Source organism: Prionailurus viverrinus, chromosome D2, assembly GCF_022837055.1.
Source record: "Prionailurus viverrinus isolate Anna chromosome D2, UM_Priviv_1.0, whole genome shotgun sequence".
NCBI classification, from domain to species: Eukaryota; Metazoa; Chordata; class Mammalia; order Carnivora; family Felidae; genus Prionailurus; species Prionailurus viverrinus.
The window spans coordinates 76,756,734-76,783,681 of record NC_062571.1 but is presented as its reverse complement, the minus strand read 5'-3'; the positions used below and the strand labels follow the sequence as shown (position 1 = coordinate 76,783,681).

The window sequence follows — 26,948 nt, the reverse complement described above, 5'->3', positions numbered from 1 at the left end:
GTCAAAAGGCTCTAGGAAAGATACCCAAGAAAAGGTGCTTAACACCTAGAGAGGAAATTTAGGCAACGGATGGAAAATGTGTATTATCCATTCAGAAACCATTTATTGAGCACCTATGCTATGCCAGGCACTGTTTTAGGTGCTAGGGAATAAAATAACATGTAACTACCAAAATCATTGCTTCAAGGATCTTACAGTCTAGTGCAAATTCTAGTGCAGTTGAGGCTTAATTAATAACAAATGTGTAGAAAACTAGCAAATGTTTAAAAAAATTTACTCCACCCTGAAGGCAACTGCATTCAACTCTTTCTGCTGATTCTTTCAGGATTTCTGTTTCCAAATTAACATGATTATGTTGCCACTTCTTTTTTTTTTTTTTTTTTTTAGAGAGTAGATTTTTTATTTTTTTATTTTTTTTTTCAACGTTTATTTATTTTTGGGACAGAGAGAGACAGAGCATGAACGGGGGAGGGGCAGAGAGAGAGGGAGACACAGAATCGGAAACAGGCTCCAGGCTCTGAGCCATCAGCCCAGAGCCCGACGCGGGGCTCGAACCCACGGACCGCGAGATCGTGACCTGGCTGAAGTCGGACGCTTAACCAACTGCGCCACCCAGGCGCCCCACGTTGCCACTTCTGATGTTTTTCCTGTTTGCATTATATTGTTGACTTTCCAGGTGAACAATGAGGATTTTGCCCCTTTTGATCTTTGTCCTCATCACATATATGAACTCTTTCCCCCTAGCCTCTCGCTGAAGTTAAATTATAACATTGGTTAGATTAACACTCAAGTTTTACCTTTATTATGATTACATAAAGATGATTCGTAGCCAAATCATATAATAAGTTGTCACTATTTTAATTTTTGTTTGCAAGCTTTGTTTTCCTAGGCTTGGAACACTCTTCCCTCACTTTTTGCCTAGTTACCTCTTATTTATCTTTCAAGTCCTAGGGTAAATGTCACATTTCAGGAAAGTCCTCAAACATCCTTTGCCTTTACCCCACAGAGGTAGACAGGGTTATTTAATGCCCTCCTTAAAAATATAGGCTTGGTGTGGGGGCAGCGGTGCCATTCGTGGTGGTGGGAAGTCAAATCTTGCCACAGAGATGTGCTTTTATGGATCCTCCCTGGCCTCTTACATTTTCATAACTACTTAGTAGTAGTATCAACACATCTTGCCACAGAAAAATTAGGTGTTATGATTATTCACATTTTAAAATAATGACATTTCCGGGTGCCTGGGTGGCTGAGTTGAGCATCAGACCTCAGCTCAGGTCATGATCTCACCATTTGTGAGTTCGAGCCCCAGGTCCGGCTCTGTGCTGACAGCTCAGAGCCTGGAGCCTGCTTCAGATTCTGTGACTCCCTCTCTGCCCCTCCCCTGCTCATTCTCTCTCTCTCTCTCAGGAATAAATAAATGTTAACTATATATATATATATATATATATATAAACAAAATGAAATAATGACATTTCAAAAGCATCGTGGGGTCTCTTTAAGTAAATCTGAGCGATAGTTTGTTTCTAAGTCACTAAATACAGAGGAAGAAACCTAAAGCTTCAGTGTTCCTCGCCACTGTTGACTTGGTATCCATCGGCAATTTCATATGAAGCAAATCAATCTGCAATTATTATAACTTAAAAGCAGACATTTTCACGTCCGCATACATTTAATTTGCCCGTTACTGGTCAAGACACTAACATATGGGATTTCTCCATTTAATACAAGGGACTTGGCAACCCTCTCTGCTAAACACATGAATAAATGAACGACGTGGTGGTAGTGCCCTGGATTTGAAACTCCGTTTTCTCAGCTCACCCAAACTCACAAGAGCCAGATGTATAATCCAGTAGACCAATTAATTACTTCACAATGAGAAATACAAACCACCCGCCTTTGCCCTAAGTAGGGCTTGAGCTTCGAGTTCAGTTCTTATTCTCAGGCTTCCCACTTTCCAGTCTCCATTCAGATCATCCTCCTGTTTAACACGCTCTTTCTTCAGCTGTGGATATTTCCGTTTTCTCAGGTGTGTTCCAGTCCTAGGAGAAACATGCTGTTTCATCCCTGACCTTGGACGTTTTTCTGAATTCCCTCACTAAAAGTTTACCCCTAGATTTGATCTTTTTGTGTGTGTTCATGCCACCATCTTCAATCTTAGGGTATCCAGAGAGAGGCACACATGGTTTTACTCTGCTTAGCTTTACTGCCTTTCCCAAATACTGCGTTTTTTCACAAATTGAAAGTTGGTGACACCAACATTTGGCGCAAGTCCATTGACGCTATTTTTCCAAGACCATTTGCTCACTGGGTATCTCTACGTCGGGTTGTATTAGATCTTGGCAGTATTTCAAACATTTTCGTTATTACTACATGTGTTATGGTGGTGATCTGTGATCAGTGATCGTGACTTGCTGAAAGTTAAGATGACAGCATCTTTTAAGTTAAAAAAGATTTTTAAATTGACATATATACTTTTTAAGACTTAAATCTATTGCACGCTTGATAGACTACTGCATAGTGTACACATAATCTTCATGTGCCCTGGGAAACCAAAAACTTCATTTGATTTGCTTTATTATGATTTTCGCTTTATTGAGATGGTGTGGCACAAAGGGGCAGCATTTCCAAGGTATGTCTGTACACGCCTTCTGCAGGAACCTGCCAAAGCTCCCTGGTTGTTTCCAGCTTCTAGGCAGAGGCAGACAGGTACGTTTCCACAGTGAGGAGCTTGCCTCTCAAATTATGAACTCGTCACTCTACCACAGTGCCAGAGATCCAGCAAAGGGCGCTTGTGAGTTTTCAAAGTACCCCCTATCCAAATGCATACCTCCCCCAGTGGGATCAGACTTTATGCAGCTGAGGGAGTCACTGTATGGGTGTTTCAGGCAGGGCGCCACAGAAAGGAGCAAAACAAAACAAAACAAAACTAGCACCAAGAGGGGATGGACCGACACCCCAGGGCTGTTTTGCCCACTAATTTTGCCCAGAGAGGACCCGAAGGTCTCCTTGGGCTTGTGCTTTTGGGCTGCTGCGCCCTCCAGCCTGTGCAAGGGCTCGTATTACGAATTAATAAACCGGACCTCGGGAACTTCGCCCTTCACACTAGCACAGCGTGACAAAACGCGATACGCAAGGCTCAGCCTAGAAGCCTTTCCACCCACCAGCCCTGCGTGCCCTTCCTTTTGCCCATCTCCAAGATGGCGGCCGCCCCGCCGCCGCGTCGCCGCCGCGTCCTGGCTCCACCCCGCCCCACCCCCGCGCTCCCGCCGCCCCTCCTCCCGCCCTCGGGGCCGCGCCGCGCGCTCCCGCCGCCCCTCCTCGCGCGAGCTCCACCCAGGTCGCAGGCAGCGCGGTCGGCGGCGCCTATTTCCCGCCATTGTGCGAAGTGGAGGCTGGGGGCCCGCACGCGCCGCCTGCCCGTGGCCAGCTGCTCCTTGGCTGCCGCCGCCACAGCCGCCGTCCCCTGAGGCGCGGGCAGGCCGGGCGGCCCGCGCCCCGAGGCTCGCCGTGCGTGGGAGGGCGCGGGCGACGAGCGGCCGAGCCCCCGAGGAGGAGCCGCGGCGCGGGACGCCGGGCCGCGCCGGCCCCGGCCCGTCGGCGAGATGCCCTGTGGGGAGGATTGGCTCAGCCACCCGCTCGGGATCGTGCAAGGTTTCTTCGGTGAGTGGCGGCGCCGGGGGCGGGCTGGGCGGGCCGCTGAGTTTGCCGAGCCCGGGGCCCGGCCCCGCCGCGCGGCCCCACGCGGGGCTCCCCCGGAGGCTGGCGTGGCCGGCCAGGCCTGCGCGGAGACACCCCCGTGCCAGGGCCCGTGCCCGTGCCCGGGCCGCGGCTTCCCCGGCCGGCCGCAGGTGCCTCCCACCTGCCCGATTCGTGATTCGCGAGCGGCCAAGGTTACGCGGCGAGGAGCCGGCGACCGGCCGTGATTGCCGGCCTCGCTCCCCTCCGTGGCGCACCGGGGACCCGCGCCCCGCGTTTGACGCTTCGCGGAGGGGTCCTTGAACCTTCGGGGGGCCCGCCGAGACGGGGCGAGGAAAAGCACTTTGCCTATGGGAAGCCTGCAGGATATTTCAAAACTTCCGGTGTGTCGGGGGAGTGCTCGCTCGCAGCAGAAGTTGGCTCTAACTACTGTATTACACACATCCTCCCTTTTCGCGATAAGATTAGGGGTGACAGCTTAATTTTTTCTGTTATGACTTTAAAGCCTTTTTAGTACACGTCTGCTTTCGTGCCAGAGCTAGCAAGAAATGTTGAATTCAGCTGAGTTCCTACGTAGAAAAGGGCTTTGAATGCTGCAGACCAGCTTAGTAAATTTTAGTTGTAGTTCTTGTTAACGCTACTTTTCTGCTAAGCATCCATAGAGGAAAATTGAGGCTTGTTTGCGGTTAACTGGGCATTTTAACGCCCCTCCCCGTTCTTTTTGCACTTACGAGTGGTGGAGGCAAACCAGAAATCACTGTTAGATTGTGGCACCTGGAGGTAGCTTAGCAGTGAGTGGCCTTAGCTCATTTAAAACACCAGGCGGGTGTTAGTGAGAACGCCTTGATCTAGAAGCTAGTCTCCAGCAGCCAAAACCAGTGGCGTAAAATGCACGTATTTCTTGTAGGAGGGAATCAGCAACTCTTTATTCATTTTCCCTATAATTTGAACTAGTTTAGTTTTCTGGTTTCCCAGGCTGAAACTAGAAGCAGTAAATTAGAAGGCCTGTGTAGGCATCAGGACTGAGTCCGTGAACACTGACAACCTGATAAAGAAGTCTAAAACTAAATTTTTTTCTTTTTCTTTTTCTTTTTTTTTTTTTTTTTTTTACTATATCCATAAGGGTGCTTTGAGGAAGGGACATATAGTCCTCCACTAAATCCTAGTAATTGATGTTCACATTACTGGAACCCGTAATTGACGTCCAAAATAATGGCTCCAAAATGTGGAGTGAAGATTAAATTGCACAGTTGGTTTAGGTCGCTGTAAATGCATAGGTACTTCTTAGGGAAAATCCATCAAAAGTGAAACGTTTTGGGGCACCTGGGTCGCTCAGTCGGTTAAGTGTCCAACTCTTGGTTTCAGCTCAGGTCATGATGTAACGGTTCATGAGTTTAAGCCCCGCATCAGGCTCTGCGCTGATGGTGCAGAGACTGTTTGGGATTCTCTCTCTCTCTACCCCTACCCAAACCCCTACCCCGATTGTCCTCTCTCTCTCTCAAAAATAAATAAACTTAGAAAAAAAAAGTTTTGGTGCTTAAGGGCAAAGTTCCAGTTACGGATATTTAGTAAATTTCCCACATCCTGGTCTTGCTGGATAAATAAGATGACTTTATATTTGATGTAGTTTTGAAAGTATTTGTCATGTTTTGTTTCCTATGTGTATGATCCTAAGGGACACATCTCATTATAGTACAGAAAGGGTATAATTTGGATAAAAATACTGGCTTTACAGTATTTTGTAAATTTTGTAAGTTGCTATGGGCACCTGGATCTTGTTGAAATGTTTCCCTACAGAATGTCTTATTTCCCCATATAGATTGTTTTATAGAGAAGAAAATAATACTGCTTTATAGCCATAATTTTTTTGTAGAAGCTGTTCTGAAGTATATGTTTTTACTGTATTTTCCTACTGCCATGAATATGTGGAGTACCTTTGTAATAACAGCATTACAGGTATGTTTCTGTGAGAAGTAGGTCGGGTGTTAAACTTGTAGACTCTTTTTGGTTTTGTAGTAAATTGTTTCAAATTGATTTTTCAGCCAGTTAGAGAAATGACTGTTGTGGTTTATGAGGCCTTTCTTGGCTCCACCCCTACCTAGTTCTCAGACCTCACCTTATCACTACATTCCCTCTCCTACTGAACCCTCTTTCAGTTCTTTAATTTTGGACCTTGCCTCTAGACCTTCTGCATCTCAGCTCTTTCCTTTGCCTGGCCCCCTCCTCATTCCACTTGTACTTTCCTGGCTAAATCTTCTTTTGGAAACCTAAGTTAAGTACCCCTTGCTCCGGTTACTGCAGGATCCTTTGTGTCCTGGAAATTAGTATACGTTAACCCTAAAAATAAAACTGCCAGTTATTTTACCAGTAAGAATGGGTTTACTGGGAAATAACAGAGAATTACAGTGCGGGACATGCATGCAAGCTAAGGCAAACCATAGACAAGTCCCACAAACAAAGGAGAGGAACTTTATTTTATAAAGGAGGAGGAAGTTGGGACGGGTTATTTTGAAGGGAAGCCCATTGGAGAAAAAGGTTCAGGGTGATGCTGGTTTCTCACTGGCTGAGTTGCAGGGATAGTAGATATCTTGTAGGAGATGCAGTGTACATCTCTCTCTGTTGGGGCCTGTAATTGATACTTACCTGTTAAAGATTTTTTTTGTTAGGGATCTTTAATTGATAATTCTTCTTGTAATTAACATTGAGTGATAGAGCTCCCCCTTTCAGCCTCCCAAGTCCACTTTAGTGAGGTTTCCCTTTGTTAATTTTCACATATGTAAAGCGAGTTGTTGAAAGTACTTGTTTCTTGGGTTCCTATGCTATATTTTTTCTCAGCACATTCAGGGCCTGTCTCTGACTTATTCACCAGTATATCTTCATTGCCTGGAATGCACCTTGCACAGTGAAAATGCTCAGTGAACATGTGTCAGAGGCAGTGGAAAGACTGATGAATCAATCAGAAATGGTGTGAATTGGGGTGGTTACTGTGAGCGCAGGTCTCAGACATAGGACAGTCCTGGCGGACCTCCTACTGATTCAGAGAATTCATGATCATACCAGGTATGAGCTACGTTCACATGCAAGTCCTGATTCTTCTTCATTTGGATAGGAAACTTTGAAATTCTGTGAGTGGCCAATCATAACTACCTGGGTCATAATTCATCTTTGCGAATCAATCTGTACTTTAATTTGTATCTGCCATGTTCTAATTGCACATTTTTTTAAAAATGCACATTTTTTCCTGTAAGCCCTCATAAAGTGTCATTAATGTTTCACTTGGAGTTTCTTAAAGATTTTATGTACAGGACACTGAGATCCAAAGCTTTAAATTATGATTTAGGAATACTTCAGCATTATCTTTGTTGGCCTCTGTTATGTGTATAGTGCTAATGGCTAAGTCCCGACAATGATTATTTAGTGATCCATATCAAATTGCTTCCTTTAAACAAAGGCAGGAATAATAATTAAAAACAATTTTGGTATACTTTTTTTTTTCTCTTAATCAGTTTTTATTTAAAAGAAATTTTTTTCTTCCTTCACTCAGGTCCTCTCCACTGTACCACATTAACACTGAAAGACTAGCTATACTCATTCCTGTCCTCTGCTGCCTCAGTTTCTGTTGAATGGTGTTCTCCTCTGGTATGACTATACCCACACAGGTGGCTCCAGCAAGCACCAGGAAGAATGAACATTGGTGGAGCCATCCACGGGAAGCATGATGCACTCAGCTCTCAGACAACCATGAAATAAATGAGAGGACTTCTGTTGTAGCCTATCTCCATTTTCAACCACTCATTCTCATCCTTGAGTGGTAGCTGTTGAAGTGGAATTTGCTTTATTTAAACGAAGACTCGTAAGACAAGATTTCTAGATCTAACTGTTGGTTAGAAAAAATAGATAAAATAAATTTTCTTAGGGCAGCTGACTGGTTCAGTCAAAGGAGCGTTCTACTCTTGATCTTGGGGTCATAAGTTTGAGCCACATGTTGGGTATAGCTATTTAAATTAAAATACTTTAGGGGTGCGTGGGTGGCTCAGATAAGTGTCAGACCCTTGGTTTTGGCTCATGTCATGATCTCACAGTCGTGGGATCGAGCCCCACATTGGGCTCCGTGCTGAGCACGGAGCCTGCTTGGGATTCTCTCTTTCCTTCCTCCTCTGCTCCTCCCCCACTTGCACATACTCTTGCTCTCAAAAAAGAATAAGGAAAAAATTTAAAACACCATTAAAAATTTTTTTCCTTCCCTGAATTAATAACTCTTCAATTTTGGAAAACGTAGGAATGCTTATTGACCGGTTTCTTTAACTGTTTTTATTAAAAAAAGTTTTTTTAGTGTTTGTTTCTTTTAGAGACAGAGCATAAATGGGGGAGGGGCAGAGAGAGCCAGAGACAGAATCTGAAGCAGGCTGCAGGCTCTGAGCTGTTAGCACAGAGCTGGACAACCCACGAACCATGAGAAGATGACCCAAGCTGAAGTCGGACGCTCAACCGACTGAGCCACCCAGGCGCCCCTCTTTCACTGTTTTTAGATTGTTGGTTTTTATTATTATTGGTTATTATTATTGGTTATATTCAAAGTACTGTGGTTATATCCAACAACCAGAACTAGACTAAAAGAGCAGTGTTATGTGGAGGAGGGCAGGGAGAAGTATTTGGTCACTAGCATTTTAAAGAATTTAAAGCAATAATAAAATTGACTAAAAGTTTGCTTTTTTATTGTCACCATGATTCTGGACAGACAGTTCATCCCCTCTTGTTTGTACCCATCTTGGATCTCTCCTATCATCCTAACCTTGGTAGGCCACTGAAAAAAGGCATTTGTTACAAGGCTATGGAACCCAAAGATAGGGAGGATGTCTTGGCGTCCCAAGAGTGGAATCTGGAACTGGAAAGCTGGCAGGAATCTAAGCAGCTCTTCTCAGATTTTCTTCTTAGGCTATATTCATCTCTGCACACGAACTTTATCTGTCTCTACTCCACAGCTCCCAAATTCACTTGGTCTCAGTTCCACACTAGTTAGCATCTTTATCTTAATCTCAGATTCCAGGGTTAGAGAATCTGATTGGTCCAGCACGGCGTCAGGAGTCCACCCGTGCACTAACAAGCTGTGTCCAGGGCACAGAGTTATATAGGACAGTCCTGACTTTTGAGTTCCACACCTCAACAATGGGGCAAGTTCTCAGAGAAGAAGAATGGATTGGGCACCTGTGGCAAAAGGTGTAGATATGTATGTATGCATTTTTAAATAATAGATCACACATGATTTTAAGAAACATGGTAATAAGTAGAAGGATGCCCTTTTCCCACTGAAGTAACCACTTGTGATCCTACTTTTAGTGCCTTTATTTTTGTTTTGTTTTTTATTGAGATCTAACTCACAGACATGAAATTAATCATTTAGGTATGTATACTTCAATGGTTTTTAGTATATTCACAGTGGTATGCAGCCATCACCACTATCATTTCCATCATTCCAAAAAGAAACGCTGTACCTATTAGCAATCACTCCCAATTGCCCCCTTCTCCATTCTCTGTCAATCAGTCTACTTTTTATGATTTACCTATTCTGGACATTTGTATAAATGGAATAATACATGTGGGCTACTGTGTCTGGCTTTTCACATAGCTTAATATTTTCAAGGTTCAACCATGCAGTGGCATGTATCAGCACTGTATTCCTTCTTATGACTGAAGATAATATTCCACTGCACGGATATACCACATGTTTATTCGTTCATTCGTGGATGGACCCTTGGGTTGTTTCCACTTCTTGGCTATTGTGAAGCGTGCTGCTGTAAATATCAGTGTACAGATTTTTGTGTTTTCACTTCTTTTGGGATATACCTAGGAATAGGCTTGCCTACTCATAATGGTAATTTATCTTGATTTATATATACATATATATATGTGTGTGTGTGTTTTAGGTTTATTTTGAGAGAGAGAGAGAGAGAAAGTGCACACTCATGAGGACTGGAGGGGCAGAGAGAGAGAGGGAGAGAGAGAATCCCAAGCAGGCTTCGCATAATCAGTCGGGAGCCCGATATGTGGCTTGAACTCACAAACCGTGAGATCATGACCTGAGCCAAAATCAAGAGTTGGATGCTTAACTGACTGAGCCACCCAGGTGTCACTTTTATGTTTGTTTGTTTTTTTTTTTAATTTTTTTTTTTTTAACGTTTATTTATTTTTGAGACAGAGAGAGACAGAGCATGAGCAGGGGAGGGTCAGAGGGAGAGGGAGACACAGAATCTGAAACAGGCTCCAGGCTCTGAGCTGTCAGCACAGAACCCGACGCGGGGCTCGAACTCATGGACCGTGAGATCGTGACCTGAGCCGAAGTCAGCCGCTTAACCAACTGAGCCACCCAGGCGCTCCGGTGTCACTTTTATGTTTAATTGTTTGAGGAATTGCCAAACTATTGTCCAAAGTGGCTGTACCATTTTACATTTTCACCAGCAATGTGTCAGGTTTCCAGTTTCTTACATCTAACATTTGTTATTTTCTGTTTTATTAGTTATAGCCATCCTAGTGGGTGTGAAGTGATAACTTCTTGTGGTTTTGATTTGCATTTCTCTAATGACTAATGATAATAGCATATTTTAATATGCATATTGGCCATTTGTGTATTTTCTCTGAAGAAATGTGTATTCAAATCCTTTGCAAATTTTTTAGCTGGGTTTTGTCTTTTTATTGTTGAGATTTGAGTTCTTTGTATATTCTGCATACTAGACTTACCAGATATATGTGATTTGCAAATATTTCTGCCATTTTGTGGATTGTCTTCACTTTCTTGGTGTAATGCATTTCAATGTAAGCTTTTAATTTTTTGTGCATAATACACCATAGTTTATGTAGAGGAACAGAAAGCACAGAAAAACTTTCATAACATTCTATTTGTATGTGTTCAAATTTTTAATTTGATGAAGTCCAATTATATCTTCCCTTTGATTGCCATATTGCAGAATCCATTGTCTAATGCCAGATGTAAAAATTTATACCTATGTTCTTTCTAAGAGTTTCAGAGTTTTAGCTCTTAGATTTAGGTGTTTGATTCATTTTCAATTAAATTTTGTATAAGGTATGAGGTAGGGATCGAAATTCATTCTTTTGCACATGGATATCCAGTTGTCCCGGTATCATTTGTTTTTGGCTTATTTTTTACATTTTCCAGTTTATTATAAAAGATATTGTAAAGTATTCAGATGGACAGCCAGATGAAAAGGTGCATAGGGTGAGATCTGGAATAGTACCTCGTGCTTTTGTCTCCAGGGAACTGGAGTGTGATAGCTACCTCCCAGCAGTGGATGCATTTGCCAACCTGGAAACTCCCGCACTGTTTTTTGAATAGTCTGTTCTGCCCACTGAATGGTTGCCATTGAATGACACCTTTGTCAAAATCACTGGACCATAGATGTGTAGCTTTATCTCTGAACTCCCAGTTCCGTTGGTCTATATGTTTATCCTCATGCCAGTACCACATTGCCGTGATTAACTTTGCAGTGTTTTTAAATCAGGAAGTGTGAATCCTTCAACTTTGTTCTTTTTTATATAGTTTTGGCTCGTTAGAGTCCCTTGCATTTCCATATAAATTTAGAATCATATCGCCCATTTTTGCAAAGATAGGCAGTGGGCATTTTGGTAGGGATTGCATTGACTCTTTTAGTTCTTTTGATAATAGAGTATAGTTAAGATTACAGACTCTAGAGCCACACTGCTTCTTAACTTCTGAACCATACTGGGTATTTGGCTCCCTGAGTCATTTTTTAAAATATTTACTTTTTTTTTTTTTTAACTGCTGAATGATTTTCAGTAATAATCATGAAATGAAGCTTAAAGTATTATGTATTTCAAAATAGTATAGTTCTGCTTATTGCTTCTATCGCCTTCTTCTGTACGCAACGCACCCCCCCGCCACTGATTTTAGAATTTTTTTGTTGAGTTTCACTGTAATGATGTTGTTTCATGTTGGTATGGCACATGAGATTGGAAGAATTTTGTTTTAATTGTGTAATTAATTCTTTGAATAACTTCCCAAGTTCCTACAGGACAAAAAAGAAACAATTGATAATTAATAAGTGAATTCCAACTACTTGGCAATGGCAAAGAATGAAATCTGGTCATTTGTAGCAACGTGGATGGAAACTGGAGAGTGTTATGCTAACTGAAATAAGTCAGGCAGAGAAAGACAGATACCATATGTTTTCACTCATATGTGGATTCTGAGAAACTCAACAGAAGACCAGGGGGAGGGAGGGGGGGGAGTAACAGAGAGGGAAGGAGGCAAACCATAAGAGACTCTTAAATACTGAGAACAAACTGAGGGTTGATGAGGGGTGGGGAAAGTGGGTGATGGGCATTGAGGAGGGCACCTGTTGGGATGAGCACTGGGTGTTGTGTGGAAACCAATTTGACAATAAATTTCATTAAATAAATAAGTGAATTCTGATAAAACAAGCAACTACAAAAGACACAAGTTAGGCAGTTCCCAAAATCGTGCCCCTGATGTTAATGTATTTTTTGTCATTGTTAACGTTTTTTCTTTTCCTTTCCTTTCCTTTTCTTTCCCTTCCTCTTCCTTTCCTTTTCTTTTCCTTTTCCCTTTCCTAGAGAGAGCACACACACCAGCAGGAGAGAAGGGCAGAGGGAGAGAGAGAATCCTAAGTAGGCTCCATGGTTAGCGCTGAGGCCCACGCGGAATTAGATGCAGGGGCTCGATCTACCATCATGAGATCATGACCTGAGCCTAAATTAAGAGTCAGTCACTTACACAACTGAGTCCCCCAGGCGCCCCTGTTAATATATTTTCTTGATTCATTCTTTAGTTATAAAGCGAATAACAGTTTGATAAGAATATATTTTAGTATTAAATACTAAATTCAGTGCAATATATACGTGTGAGCTAAAATTTGCGCTTCCTATGCCTCTCATTTTGCACTGTTTTAAATATTAAACACACTCCCAAGTTGTCTCATAGAAGATAGAGTTGAAATAACTCAAGTTCTGTCTCTTCATCTTTACAATCACTGTGGTGTTTATTTAAAATCTGTTGTATGCATGTAGGGCTCTAGAGTGCCACACAGGGATTGGGGGATACTCACTGCCCTAAGAAACTTTGGACTGTTCTGGACCACTGAGAGATTTACTGTCCAAACAAATGCACTTAGCTGAGTCTTGATTGAGAAGAATCTTGACAATATTGAGTCTTCCTAGCCATGAATGTGGAATATTTCCCCATTTATGTAGTTCTTGAGTTTCTTTCATCAGGCTTTTATAGCTTTCCTCATACAGATCTTACACATATTTTGTTAGATTTATATACAAGAATTTCGTTTTGGGGATGCTAATGTGAATGGTTCTGTGTTTTTAATTTCAAATTCCACTTGTTCATTGATAATATGTAGGAATATGATTGACTTCTGTATACTAACCTTGCATTTTGCAATCTTGCTATAATTGCTTATTAGTTCCAGGTGGGTTTTTCTTTTTGTTGATTCCTTCGGATTTTCTATGTAGAAACATGTCTTCTGTGAACACTTTGATTTTTTCCTTCTTGGCCAGTATACCTTTTCTTTTCTTTTCTTTTCTTTTCTTTTTTTTTGTCTTAATGTATTAGTTATGGCTTCTAGTACAGTGTTGAAAATGGTGAGAGGGCCATCATTGTTCCTTGTTCCTATCTTAGTGTGAAGCTTCTGGTTTTTCACTTATTTTTAATTCTTCAGTTGCTTTCCTTTTGAATGTAGAGGCATATTCTAAAGTTGTTTTTTCTCTCCAGTAACTTTAGATACCATTTCAGAGCTTCCATTTCATAAGATGAGGAAATAGTGTCTATACAACCCTCCATTGCTTGTACCCAATTTTTGTCAGTCATTGTGCCACAAATGTGGCACCAAAGTTTACAGTGCTCTAGTGCTTTGTCTGATCGTATTATAAAGGTCAAAAGCCAGTGAGTAACATTTATGTTATTATGATTGTATAATAGCTTTCCCTACAGAATCTACTAGGGTGTTTGGACCAGTAGGGGAGGAAGTAAAATCCTGTCATTAAATTACTTTGCTTTCAGGACAGTGTTTCAAGAATCAAGGTCAAAAGATTTCTCTTATACTCCAAAGTTTACTATCAAGCCATAATTTATCATTTTTCATCATGAAATAGGTTTTGCACTTTATCAAGTGCCTAGTTTTCTATCCCCTGAGATGGTTATATTTTTTCTTTAATCTTTTAATGCCATAAATTATACTCTTAGGTTTTCTGGTCATAAACTACTTTTGTATTATTGGGATAAGTACTGCGTGATCATGATTTCTTTTTGAATACTCCATTGGATTCAGTTAATAGTTTATATGGGAGTTTTGCATCTTTATCTTTTGTGAACAGCTTGGCTTGAAAGTGCATAATTTTCTGGACTTGGGACTTCATGGGATTGAGAGGAAAGATCAGCAGTTTTTCTCTCGTGCAATATTAGACATACAATGTTCTTTGACCAGATAGTGATAACCAGAAGAGCTCTGCCTGCCAATCTTGTGGCAGTTTTGGCAGTTCATATTCTTTCAGAAATTTATCTTTCGCCTGGATTTTCAAATCTGTTTATAGTTCATAATATTTTGCATAGTTTTTAGTATTTCTGTCATCTATAGCATTTTCCCTTTTTTCATTTTGTTCTACCTATATTCTTTCCTTTTAGTATTGTGTTCTGTGTCTTGTTTTTATTTGTATGATTTTGTTCTTTGGGTTTTCTTTGTTCTGAACTGGCTTGCCAAAAAATTTAGCTATCTTAACATTAATGATTTGTATTAGTATTTTTCTCCATTTTATTTATTATTTTTCTTATTCTTTGGATTTTCTCTTCTAAAAGCTTCTTAAGTTGAAAAGTAATAAGCTCATCTATTTCCATTCTTTCTTTGTACTTGATAAGCATATTCAAATCTATAACTTCATAAAAACCACCTTAGTAACCCACAGACATTAAGCTGCACAGCTTTCTTTGTTATCCGTCTGGGAGAATTTCATAATTACTCCCTATAAAGTCCTCTCTAAATTATGGATTATTTATTATCATGGGCTTCTCTGTTTTTAAAAATCATTATAGACATAAGGGTGCTCATGTATTAAGCTTCCCTTTTGTACTGAGTTCTTGTCACATTTTGGACAGAGAACATACACCTGGCATCTGTTGAGGCTTCCTCTGTGACTAGTACGTAGAACTTTTTGTAAATGTCACATGCTAAAAATGTACTCTGGATATTTTTATTTATTAGAGAGCTTACTATCTTCATACCTGCTGTGTATTTAATTCTGTGTTTCATGCTTGATTTATGTTTCTGAGAGGGCTGTGTCAAGTCTTTGTGATTTCTGTTTAGTCTTTCCTCCTTAGTTCTGAAAGTTGTCGCTTTATGTATTTTGAGGCTATGCTGTCAGGTACATACACACTTCCTTGAGCAGTACTATTTTAAAACTTAATTTACTTATATTTGTATTCTTGCATTTCCTTATTGAACAGAAATTTGACATCATATTCAATAAGTTCTTCCAGCATCTCATTCGTATTATTCACTAAGAAAGAACTATGATATCTTTGTGGATGTTCTTCAACTTCTTCGTTTTTAAAATTTTATTTATTTTGAGAGAGAGGGAAAGAGAGAATCCCAAGCAGCCAGAGCCAGATGCGGGGCTTGAACTCACAAACTATGAGATCATCACCTGAGCCAAAATCAAGAGTTGGACGCTTACTCAACTGAGCCACCCAGGTGCCTCAACTTCCCTTTTGAATTATTCCTCTCATTTGTGCTAGTTGCTTTTTAGGTTTGTTGCTTAATTATGATGCTTGGACTTTTTCCCCCCCCCCCCATTGCATTCATGAGTTAATTCTGTTGTTTCTTAGACCTTAGGTCTTCCTCTTTAGCGGATTCTTCATTTTAAATTTAAAAATATTTTTAAGAAATATTGTGTGAGAAGAGAACAAGAGATTCATCACATAATGATAAAACAGTTCACTAAGAGGCCCTACATGTAAATGCACCTAACAGCAGAGCTTCAGAATACAGGAAGTAAAAACTCCTGGAACTGGAAGGAGAAATAGAGAAATTTGTAATTATATAATTATAAGTGGATATTTTACCATTTCTCTTTTAGTATTCTACAGAACAAGCGAATAGAAGATAAGCAAGGATTGGGGCACCTGGGTGGCTCAGTTAAGCATCCAACTTTAGCTCAGGTTATGATCTCATGGTTTGTGAGTTTGAGCCCTACATTGGACTCGCTGCTGTCAGCATAGAGCCCATTTTGGATCCTCTTCCCCCTCTCTGCCCCTCCCTTGCTTGTGTGTACACATGCACGTGCTCTCTCTCTCTTTCTCAAAAATAAATAAATGTTAAAAAAAAAACAAGGATTTAGAAACACTGCACAACACCATCAACCAAATAAATGTAATTGACATTTGTAGAATGCTCCACCAACATCAGAACATACATTTTTTCTGAGTGTGCATAGAACATTCACCAAGATAAACCATATTCTGGATTATAAACAAATATTAACAAATCTTAAAGAGTTGAAATCATCAACTATGTTCTCCAGCCATAATGAAGTCAGATTAAAAATCAGTAACAGATGACAAGAAGATTCAAAGTTGTGGAAATAATATTTCTAAATAATCCATGGATCAAAAAGTCTCTAGGGGAATTTTAAAATATTTTGAACTAAATGAAAATGAAAACACAGCATATCAAAATTTGTGGGATACAGCCAAAGATGTGCTAAGAGGCATTAAGTGCACTTATCAGAAGAGTAGATCTCAAATCAATAATTTAAGCTTCTGTCTTAAAACTAGAAGAGCAAAATAAACCCAAGTCAAATAGAAGAAAGGAACTAATAAAGGTAAGGCAGAAATGAATGAAATTGAAAATAAGAAAAAAGAGAAAATCAGTGAAACCCAAAGCTGTTTATTTTTTTAAAAAGATCAGTAAAATACATAAGCCTATAGGCAGACTAGCAAAGGAGAAAAAAAAAAAAGACACAAATTACTAGTACCAGGAATGAAAGAAGAGCTACCACTACAGACTGTATGGACATGGAAAGGATACAAGATAACTCTAAGGACATAAATTCAACAACTGAATGGAGCAGTTCTTCAAAGAACTGTATTTCCTATTTTTACCGTGACAAATCACCACAAACTAAGGGCTTAAAACAGTATAAACTTATTATCTTACAGTTCTGGAGGCCAGAATGATGGGAGTCTTACTGGGTAAAATCAAGTTGTCAACAGGACAGAATTCCTTTCTGGAGGCTCTAGGGGAAAATCTATTTCCTTATTGTTTTCCAGCTTCTGGAGTCTGCCAACATTTCTTGGCTCATGGCTCCTTTCGAGTTCTTTTCTCCTCGCTCTGAAGACTTCTGTCTCCCTCTTCCATGTTAAGGACCCTTGTGATTATATTGGACGCACATGGATAATCTCTCTGCTTTAAGGTCAGCTGATGATCAACCTCAATTCTATCTTCTACCTAAATTCCCCTTTGTCGTGTAATATATTCAGTTTCTGGGGATTAGGATGTTGCCATCTTGGGGAAGGGGGAGGCATTATTCTGCCTACCACTCCACATATTCATACTCACCCCAAGGTAAAATAACCATCAGCTCCCCCTCTTTCATGTGTCTCCCCTACAAAAGCCTCTGTTCTAATTTTTGTCTCTGTGATTTTGTCTATTCTTGGTACCTCATGTGAGTGGAATCCTACAATATTTGTCCTTTTGTGTCTAGGTTATTTCACCTAGCATAATGTTTGTAAGGTTCATTCTTGTTGCTCTCATTGTTTGACAGAGTACAAAGATAATTCATGGAAAAGGATATTTTCAACATAAATGTGGGAACACATTTAAAACCTTTAAATCTCATACCTTATACAAAAATTAACTCAAAATGTGTCACAGTTCTAAGTATAAAATTTAAGACTGTAAAAATATAAAACTTTTAGACGTAAGAAGATCTTTGTGACCCAGGGTTTGGCAGTGAGATCTTAGACATACACCAAAGACACAATGCATGAAACAAAAATTTGATAACCATCAAAACTAAAAACTTCTGCAAAAAAATACTATTAGAATGGAAAGATAAGCCATTAACTAGAATATATGTGAAAACCATAGATGAGATTTGTATCCAGAATGTATAAAGAAAGCACAATGGTAATTAACCCAGTTTTAAAAAGGGCCAAAGATTAAATAGATGCCTCACCAATTCAGCATCATTAGCCACTAGGGAAATGCAAATCTGAACCATGATGAGATGTTACACACCTATTAGAACAGCTAAAATTGGAAAACATAGTGACAGTACCAAATGCTGGCAAGGATACAAAGAACTTGATCTTTTATACATTGCTGGTAAGAATGCAAAATGGTACAGCCACTCTGGAAAAGAGGTGGAATCTTAACTGTACATTTACCGTATACCCAACTGTCCCATTCCCAGGTTTTTACTTAGAGAAATGAAAGCCTACGTGTACACAAAAACCTCTACACAAATGTTTAGTTGTTTTGTTCATAGTTGTTAAACTTGGAGACAATCTAAATGTCCTTCAGCGGGTAAATGGAGAAACAAATTGTCATTCAGCTATACTGTGGAATACTATTCAGCAATCAATAGAAATGAACTATTGATGTACTCATGTGTTAGGGTTCCCAAGACCACTTCTATCTTGAGAGACTCACTAGAAGGACTTAATGTGACTCCATGTATAGTTTTATTCAAGGCCAAGATTTATTACAGCAGGATAGTAAAGATACACAGCTGGATCGTAAGGGAAAAAGACACAGATGAAGTCTGGAGGAATCCACGTGTAGGCTCCCTTATTCTGTCTCGACTCTGTTAAGATGTCAGTTCTCCTCAAATTATCTGTAAGTTCAACACAACCCTAATCAAAATTTCAGCAGACCTGACACAGAAGTCCATAAGCTGGTCCTCACAATTACATAGACATGTTAAGGATGACAATAATCAAGACAAATTTGAAGAACTTAACTACTTGATTTTTAAGACTTAAGACCGAGCCATAATGGTTAAGACAGTAACGAATATAGTATTAAGACAGCATAAAGATAAATAGATCAGTGTAACATAGCAGAGTGTGGAAATAAACTAACATAAGTACAGTGAGTTGATTTTTGATACAAGTGCCAAAGCAATTCAATGCTAAAAAGAAAGCCTTTTAATGTTGGAACAAGTGGATATCTTTTTGGGGAGAAAATGAGCCTCAACCCCTATGTCACAATATAAACAAAAACATTAATTTGATGTGGGTTTACAGACCTAAGTATGGAAAATAAAAAATGTAGAATATCTTCATGACCTTGGGGGTCAGTTACTATGAAAGAAAAAAAAAAACTTGGCAAATTGGACTTCTCCTTAAAAGACACCACTAAGGGGGCGCCTGGGTGGCGCAGTCGGTTAAGCGTCCGACTTCAGCCAGGTCACGATCTCGCGGTCTGTGAGTTCGAGCCCCGCGTCAGGCTCTGGGCTGATGGCTCGGAGCCTGGAGCCTCTTTCCGATTCTGTGTCTCCCTCTCTCTCTGCCCCTCCCCCGTTCATGCTCTGTCTCTCTCTGTCCCAAAAATAAATAAACGTTGAAAAAAAAATGAAAAAAAAAAAAAAAAAAAGACACCACTAAGAATGTCAGAGAGATAAGGGGAAAATAATGTGCCGTGCATATATATCTGGCTTCATCATCTGTTAGGTGGCATGGTCTTGTTTGTATAACTTTCTTTTTTATTTATTTTTTTAAAAGTAAACTCCACACCCAATTTGGGGTTTGAACTCAACCACTGTAAGGTCATGAGTTGCATGCTCCACTGACGAGCCGCCCTCCTCCCCTCACCCCCCAGCATGTCATGTTTCTTACTCAGATGCAGTCAGAATAGCAACGTTGCTGTGGCTGTCATGGCTGTGTATCAGCCTTTTCTTTAAACATCCATTTTCACTGAAAGCAAAAATGCCCATTCTTATTTACTTATTTATTGTCCATTTTGGTAATCCTTTATCGGCACTCCTCTAGTACAACAGCAGCTCTCTTTAGTATGCATCAGATTCACTTAGAGGGCATTTTATTTGTGTATTATTTTTTTTATCGCGATTTACCAACAGCACTTTATTTTTGTCTTCTCGACATCTCGTTCCACGGCCTCCTTGGCCCTTTCTGCCGGGGCATCAGAGTCCAGCGTTGGCACCGGCCGTGTAAACACTGGCTGCAGTTCTCCTCCTCCTCTGTTGTGACTCTGACTTCCTCCTTGCAGACATTCCATATGGGCATGACCGGTCCTGTCAGCTGGGTTTGACCGATTTGAGGTCTTCCGGAGAGCCCTCCCAGAGAGGGGCAGAGAGAGAGAGAGAGAGAGGGAGACACGGAACCGGAAGTGGCTCCAGGCCCCGAGCTGTCAGCATGGAGCCGGACACAGGGCTCGAACTCACAAACTGGGAGATCATAACCTGAGCTGAAGTTCGGGCCGAGGGCGTCCGGGAAGGAGGATGGGCTGGGAGCGGTGCCGCCACCACGGCACGCCGGCCTGCAGCACTCTGCAGACTGGTTCTGCCCTCTTGGATTCCACCGAGATCACTGGTTCATGCCGCCTCCTTGTGGACGCCGGCCTCTCGAGACTCTTCTGAGCTGAAGGCCCTGCCGGCTCGCACTTGGGTGTGACGCCGCAGCAGAGGGCACCTCGCTGTGGGCTGGAGGGGTCCAGGAGGGGTCCAGGCACAGGGTGCGGGTGAGGCACCAGGCCTTTGGTCTGTGGATCTTCCAAGCTGGCTGGTTGAACCACAAGGCACGCGCCACTGTGGTCCTCGTGGAAGTGGGACTTCAGGGTCCTGCCGTTCCGGCCACGGGCCGTGGCTGCTCCAAGGGGGGGACAGCCAGCGGGAAGGGACGGGCCCGCAAAGCCATTTAGGCATTTTAAAACGCAGATTGCTAGGCCTCAGCTCCAGAATTTCTGATTCAGTAGGTCTGGAATGGGCTGGAAATTTTGGATTTTTAACAACTACTCAGGTGATTCTAATGATGGTGGTCAGGGCACGCGCTGAGGACCAGTTTCCCGGTGGATTTAACCCTCGTTGCACATCTGAATCACCTCAGGAGTTTATTCCTCCCTCCTTTTTTCAGAATTAGACTTGGCTCATTTAAATGAAAGTGTTTGGAAGCCCTGCTGAGCATGGTGTTAGTGGAATTTTATGAATATTTCTAACAGAATCAGCTCGTCACAAATAGTTCCTTCCTTTACTTCACGGCACCATAGCACCTGTGTGATGAATATAAATGGTGGAAGTATTGGCTAGCTATGTGGTTTGCTGGTTCTCCCCAAGCAGATAATTCCTAATTCTGTCAATAATTCACTTTGGTCTTGGCCAAATGCTGTAATTTTTTTCAAAGCCGTGGTTTTCTTTTCTTTTTCTTTTTTTTTAAGATTTCATTTTATTTTTATTTTTAATGTTTATTTATTTTGGAGAGAGTGAGAGAGTGCAAGCGGGGGAGGGGTTAGAGAGAGAGGTTAGGCACAGAATGTGAAGCAGGCTCCAGGGCTTGAGCTGTCAGTGGGGCTTGAACTCAGTGAACCGCGAGATCATGACCTGAGCCGAAGTCATACACTTAACTGACTGAGCCTCCCAGACACCCCTAAGATTTTATTTTTAGGTAATCTCTACGTGCAACGTGGGGTTCAAATTTACAACCCCAAGATCAGGAGTTGCTCCACTAACTGAGCCAGCCAGGTACCCCGGTTTTCTTCTCTTTAAAAAACATTTTTTTTTAATGTTTATTTATTTTTGTGAGAGAGAGACAGAGAGTGAGCGGTGGAGGGGCGGGGGGGGGGGGGGGGTGGGATGCAGAATCAGAAGCTGGCTCCAGGCCCCGAGCTGTCAGCATGGAGCCTGACGCAGGGCTCGAACTCAGAAACTGTGAGATCATAACCTGAGCTGAAGTCAGCCGCTCAACCAACTGAACCAACCACCCAGGCACCCCTCTTCTCTTTAACATGACATTAGAAACACCTTTTTCTTCATTTTACAGTCATCATTGTAAGAGTTGTCAATGGATGCTAAATCTGGGGGTGGGGCAAGATTTGTAATAATTATTTGCATGCTCTTGAAGTGCCTCCTGCAGATTACTTAACAGTTGCAAAGGGGAAAAAAGTAACTGTACTGTGGAGAGATTGGCTATCCTTTTGACTGGGTGGTTAAAGTGAACATCATCAGTGAGGGGAAGGTGGACATTTGTCTCTAGATGATACCATTACAAGGACACAGCATCGCTTAGGGAATAGTCTGATAGTGCACACCTGCAATCTAATCATAAGAGAACATTAGACAAACCCAAAGTGAGAAGCATTCTATATTTTTATCTAGGGTTTGTATTCTTCTTAAATATGAATGTCATAAAAAATAAAGATTGAGGAACTGTTCCAGATTGAAGATTAAAGAGACATGATAGCTAAAAGCAGTCAGTATGTGATCCTAGACTGGCTCATGTACCGAAGAGGAAAAAGTGCAATAAAGGATAGTATTGGAATATAGATGGTGGGTTAGGTAAAAAGCATTAGTTTTGAATTTCCTGAGATTGGTAACAGTACTGCTAGTTATATAAAATAATCTCTCTATTCTTAGGAAATGCATATTGAAATATCTAAAGGCAAAAGCGTATGGATGTGTGTAATTTAATCTAAATCGGGTCAGAAAACTATGAGAGCAGATAAATGGAGCAAAGACAGAGGTATTCTTTGTACTGTTCATGTGATTTTTTGGAAAGTTTGAAATTACTCCCAAATTAATTTTTTTTTTTTTTTAAAGAACATCCTCTTTTTATTTCAGGATAGCTGTAAGGGAAAAAAATCTGTATAAAAATGTTTTCAAAGAACATCGTGCTTTACAAATGATGGTTCATATGCTGCTTTGCATAGCTTTAGGCCTCGTTCTGTGGTGTTCTCGGCTAGGGTGTTGGCTCCTGAGAGCCTGCACGAGGTCACCATGCCCTTCCTTGTGACACCCAACCCCCTGGAGGGCACCCCCCCCCCCCCCCGGGTGCCCAGTGCAGGGCTGCACCTGGACGCGAAGTGCCACACCTGACCAGAGTCTGTTGTTACGTATTGTAATCTTGTACATGTAGCTGTGAAAAGTGCCTTTTTTTTTTTTTTCAGCCCAAAATGGAGTTAATCCTGACTGGGAGAAGAAAGTAATTGAATATTTTAAGGAAAAGCTGAAGGAAAATAACGCTCCGAAATGGGTAAGTTTATTGCTGCTGGGTTGAGCTGACTTCCAGGTTCTCTCTGTAGAGTGGTAATCCACGTAAAATTTTAAACTATATATACACGTTATATATATACTATATGTATACATTAATGTGCCCTGTCTTCTAAGTGTATATGTATTAAAAGATTTTGCCCTCTTTCAACTGAAACGTCGAGCAATTCGGTGCTTCTATGTTGGTGCCTCTAGGTGGCAGTAACTGACCATATTACTCTCTAAGACCAAAAAAAAAAAAAAAAAAAAAAAAGGTGTGAGTCTCTATTATCTTTGTTTTATTGCTTTCATTTAAAAAGAATTGGCATGTACTAGGTTGTTTTTAACATTTATTTATTTTCGAGAGAGATGAGAGACAGAGTACAAGCAGGGGAGGGGCAGAGAGAGAGGGAGACACAGAATCCGAGGCAGGCTCCAGGCTCTGAGCTGTCAGCACAGAACCTGATGTGGGCTCTAACTCACAAACTGCAAGATCATGACCTGAGTCGAAGTCAGGTGCTTAGCCAACTGAGCTACTCAGGTGTCCCTGGGATGTACTCGTTTTAAGAGAAGAGCTCAGTAAGGCAAATGCCTTTCTGCTACTTGTGAAGTTTACATTAGAGTCCAATGTCATTATACAAACTAGGAAGAACTCAGTACTTTTATGCCCAGCACTTATGTTAACTGTTGAGATCATTGGCTTCCTAATGGGGTTTGGGGTGTGTGTGTGTGTGTGTGTGTGTGTGTTGCAGTTTGGGTCTGGATATATAGTTTCTGTATATGTGCTTAATGTTTTACAGATAGGAGTATTGACTTGTTTTCCTTTAAGGTGCCATCATTGAATGAAGTTCCCCTTCATTACTTGAAACCTAACAGTTTTGTGAAGTTTCGCTGCATGATTCAGGATATGTTTGACCCTGAGTTTTACATGGGAGTTTACGAAACGGTTAACCGAAACACAAAAGCACGTGTATGTATTGCTTTTTTTCATGAAACTTTCTGTTTGTAATTAGTGGTGTTAATCTTATCCTTGTTGTTTCTGGTGGTTTTGATTCAGATATACTGAAATGATACTGTTATTCTTTGTTTTGGATCATAGGTCCTTCATTTTGGAAAATACAGAGATGTAGCAGAGTGTGGGGTATGTATCCTTAAGATGTATAAAACATTTTTAGTAAAAATTTTTTTTCTTAAATGTTTATTTTTGAGAGAGAGAGAGAACACAAGGGGGTGTGGGGCAGAGAGAGGGGGGTGGACAGAGGATCCAAAGCAGGCTCTGTGCGACAGTGGAGAGCCCGATGTGGGACTCACAAACCATGAGATCATAACCTGAGCCAAAATTAAGAGTCAAACGCTCAAACCAACTGAGCCACCCAGGTGGCCCAATACGAATTTTTTCGTAAGCAGCAAAGTTATTTCCTTTGGTTGATCTTAAATGTATTTATCTTGTGTGTAAGTAAGTTCTAAGAAGTCACATGAATGTTTTATTTACCTTTTATTTGAGTTTCTCTGGTGTGGATGTATTTTTAATCTTCTAAAAATCTCTTAGAAGGTGGAGTACTATAAATAACAAAACTAATTCCTTTTCCTAATATCTCTATACTTGGTTAAAAAATTACAGGTTATGATAAGTTATTTTAAAATAAAAGTGGAAGATTAATTTAGGACTTAACACTTGCTTAATTAAATTTCATTAAATCCTGTCACCTTTTTGTAGGAGGAAAAATGTTTTTAATAAACTTAAGCTTTCTTTGATAAAAAAAGGTAATGGAAGCTCTCTTACATATCATGGGAAAGGCCAGAAGGCAGAGAACACCAGTCAGGATTATGTTTGGGAAAGGGATTGTCATGAGGTAGAAACTTACTAGGAAAGCAGTTATAGAGAGGACCTACAGTGTATCTGCAGTTTTTTAAAAATTGCTTTTCTGATAAAAGCAAAAATATCTCCCATATTTTACTTTTTATGTGTTTTTCATGTGGTTCTATTGAAATTGATGGTAATTTTATTGTTGGGGAAAAAAACAGGTATCATAGGTGGAGATTGATCAGGCAGGTGCTTACGTAGAAAGGTGTTACCTCTATTCTAGGGTCTAGTTCTCTGGTTTGCTGATCCAGAATCTTAATTTAATCAGATTATGTAGGGCTTTTTATATTTTGGGAGTCTGGCTCCTGCTTACTCGAACCTTAAGAGATTGATTTATAACCCTCATACCAGCCGTTAATTCACAGTAGAAGCTGTGCCTGGCTGAATAAAGTGTTCTAGTTCAGGGGCCAGTCTGAACAGAACAGCCCTAATTTGGAAGGCTGTCGTGAAGATTACATTCAACAAAAATGTATCTTCCTACAGTTATTTAGGGGGACCCAAGAAAGATGGATTTGTTCGTCTTAACACATGATGAACCAGGTCTCCCGACGTCTTTTTTTCTTTTACAGTGTTTCTACAAAGTAAAATGTGGGAGTAAAACGTGCCAAATCGAATGAGTTAACTTTATAAATGCTTGCTGCCTCCCTTTTTTGAGGAATCCTAAGGCACATTAGCCTAATGTATTAATAAATACACAGTTTTGTCCAGTACACAAAATGCAACATCACAATAGATTACCAAATCTCAGCATCTGGAAATAGGAAAATAAAAAAGATGATGTGTCTGTCCACGTGTGACACTTCCGAAGGCAAATAGTTTCTATTGTTTTGCTAAAGGTCATAAGTAAAAGCACCAAACTAGGAAAACTTGGGGCCTGGAAAGAAAGCAACACGCAGAAAGCCCAGGTTGTACATATTGGCTAAGGCTCACACTTGATGTCTCTTGGGTTTGTGGGTCCTTGGGCCCTTGTTTTTTTCCTTACAAAATGGAATATGTATATTTTTTTTACTTCTAAGAATTTTTTTTGTACTATAAAAGTATGTACTCATTAAAGTAACATTTTACTATTACATCCTGGGTTCTTTCTTACCTCTTAGGATTTTCTAAGTGTATTTGAAATAGAGAACATGCCTCTTTTAGGGAATAATATCTGACTCCAATCTCATATCAGTTACCTCCTAATGAATATTTCATTAAGTTCCTGTTTTGTAGGCTGATTCTGATCATTTTCTATGAAAGAGACAATGGAAGTACCATGTATCCTGTTTATTAAAAAGGATTTAATTTTGTAACAGGGTGCTGTGTATTATGGATTTGAGGGAAGCTAGTATATTCATTGCATGTGAAATGATTTTATGTCCATTTTCCTTTTTAAAAAATGACAGTTTGGATTTGGTATTTGTTTTTTAGTTCTTAATGTGTAATATTTACAATGATTTTATAAATAACATGAAAAAAGTGACTTGCTAATTAAAATTTTTGTTTTTGTTTTTCTTAGTAAAATTTTAAATATACTTTTTGTGTACATCACAGCCTCAACAAGAAGTTGATTTAAACTCTCCACGAACTACCACATTGGAAAGACAAACTTTCTATTGTGTTCCAGTGCCTGGGGAATCTACGTGGGTAAAAGAAATATCCTTTATCTGAAGTTTCTTCCATATTGAATGGTTCCTGATTATTAATTGAAAAGACCACAATTAGGGGTACCTGGGCAGCTCAGTTGGTTAAGTGTCCACCTCTTGATTTCCACTCAGGTCATGATCCCATAGTGTGTGAGTTCAAGCCACGAATCCACCTCTGCACTGACAGTGTGGAGCCTGCTTGGGATATTCTCTCTCTCTCTCTCTCTCTCTCTCTCTCTCTCTCTCTCTCTCTCTCTCTCTCTTTCTCCCCCTCTCCTTCTTCCTCTCCCTCTCTCTTCTCCCCCCCACCTTGTTCACACACACCCACTCTTTCTGTCAAAATAAATACATTTAAAAATAAAATAAAAAACAATTACATTTTGAGTTTTTAGAAACTTCATCTTTTTATGCCAATGAAGTTAGCCGGGAAAAAATTGTTCTTCATTTACAGAGGTTGGCTTTATTTTAATGAGGTGTTTTTCATTTGTCCTAAATAAGAAAGCTTATAA

At 40.5% G+C, this 26,948-nt stretch overlaps 1 protein-coding gene across 2 annotated transcripts in view; it reads left to right on the top strand.

Moving 5' to 3' along the window:
* Positions 1-3,319: 3,319 nt before the first annotated feature.
* MCMBP (minichromosome maintenance complex binding protein) overlaps positions 3,320-26,948 on the top strand; it is a 48,094-nt gene continuing 24,465 nt past the window's right edge. For both annotated transcript variants that reach the window (XM_047824641.1, XM_047824640.1), the window contains exons 1-5: positions 3,320-3,660; positions 22,869-22,954; positions 23,780-23,920; positions 24,050-24,091; positions 26,348-26,449. In XM_047824641.1, coding sequence (XP_047680597.1) covers positions 3,603-3,660; positions 22,869-22,954; positions 23,780-23,920; positions 24,050-24,091; positions 26,348-26,449 — 429 coding nt within the window. In that variant the 5' untranslated portion in view covers positions 3,320-3,602. The remainder of the gene's footprint in view (positions 3,661-22,868; positions 22,955-23,779; positions 23,921-24,049; positions 24,092-26,347; positions 26,450-26,948) is intronic.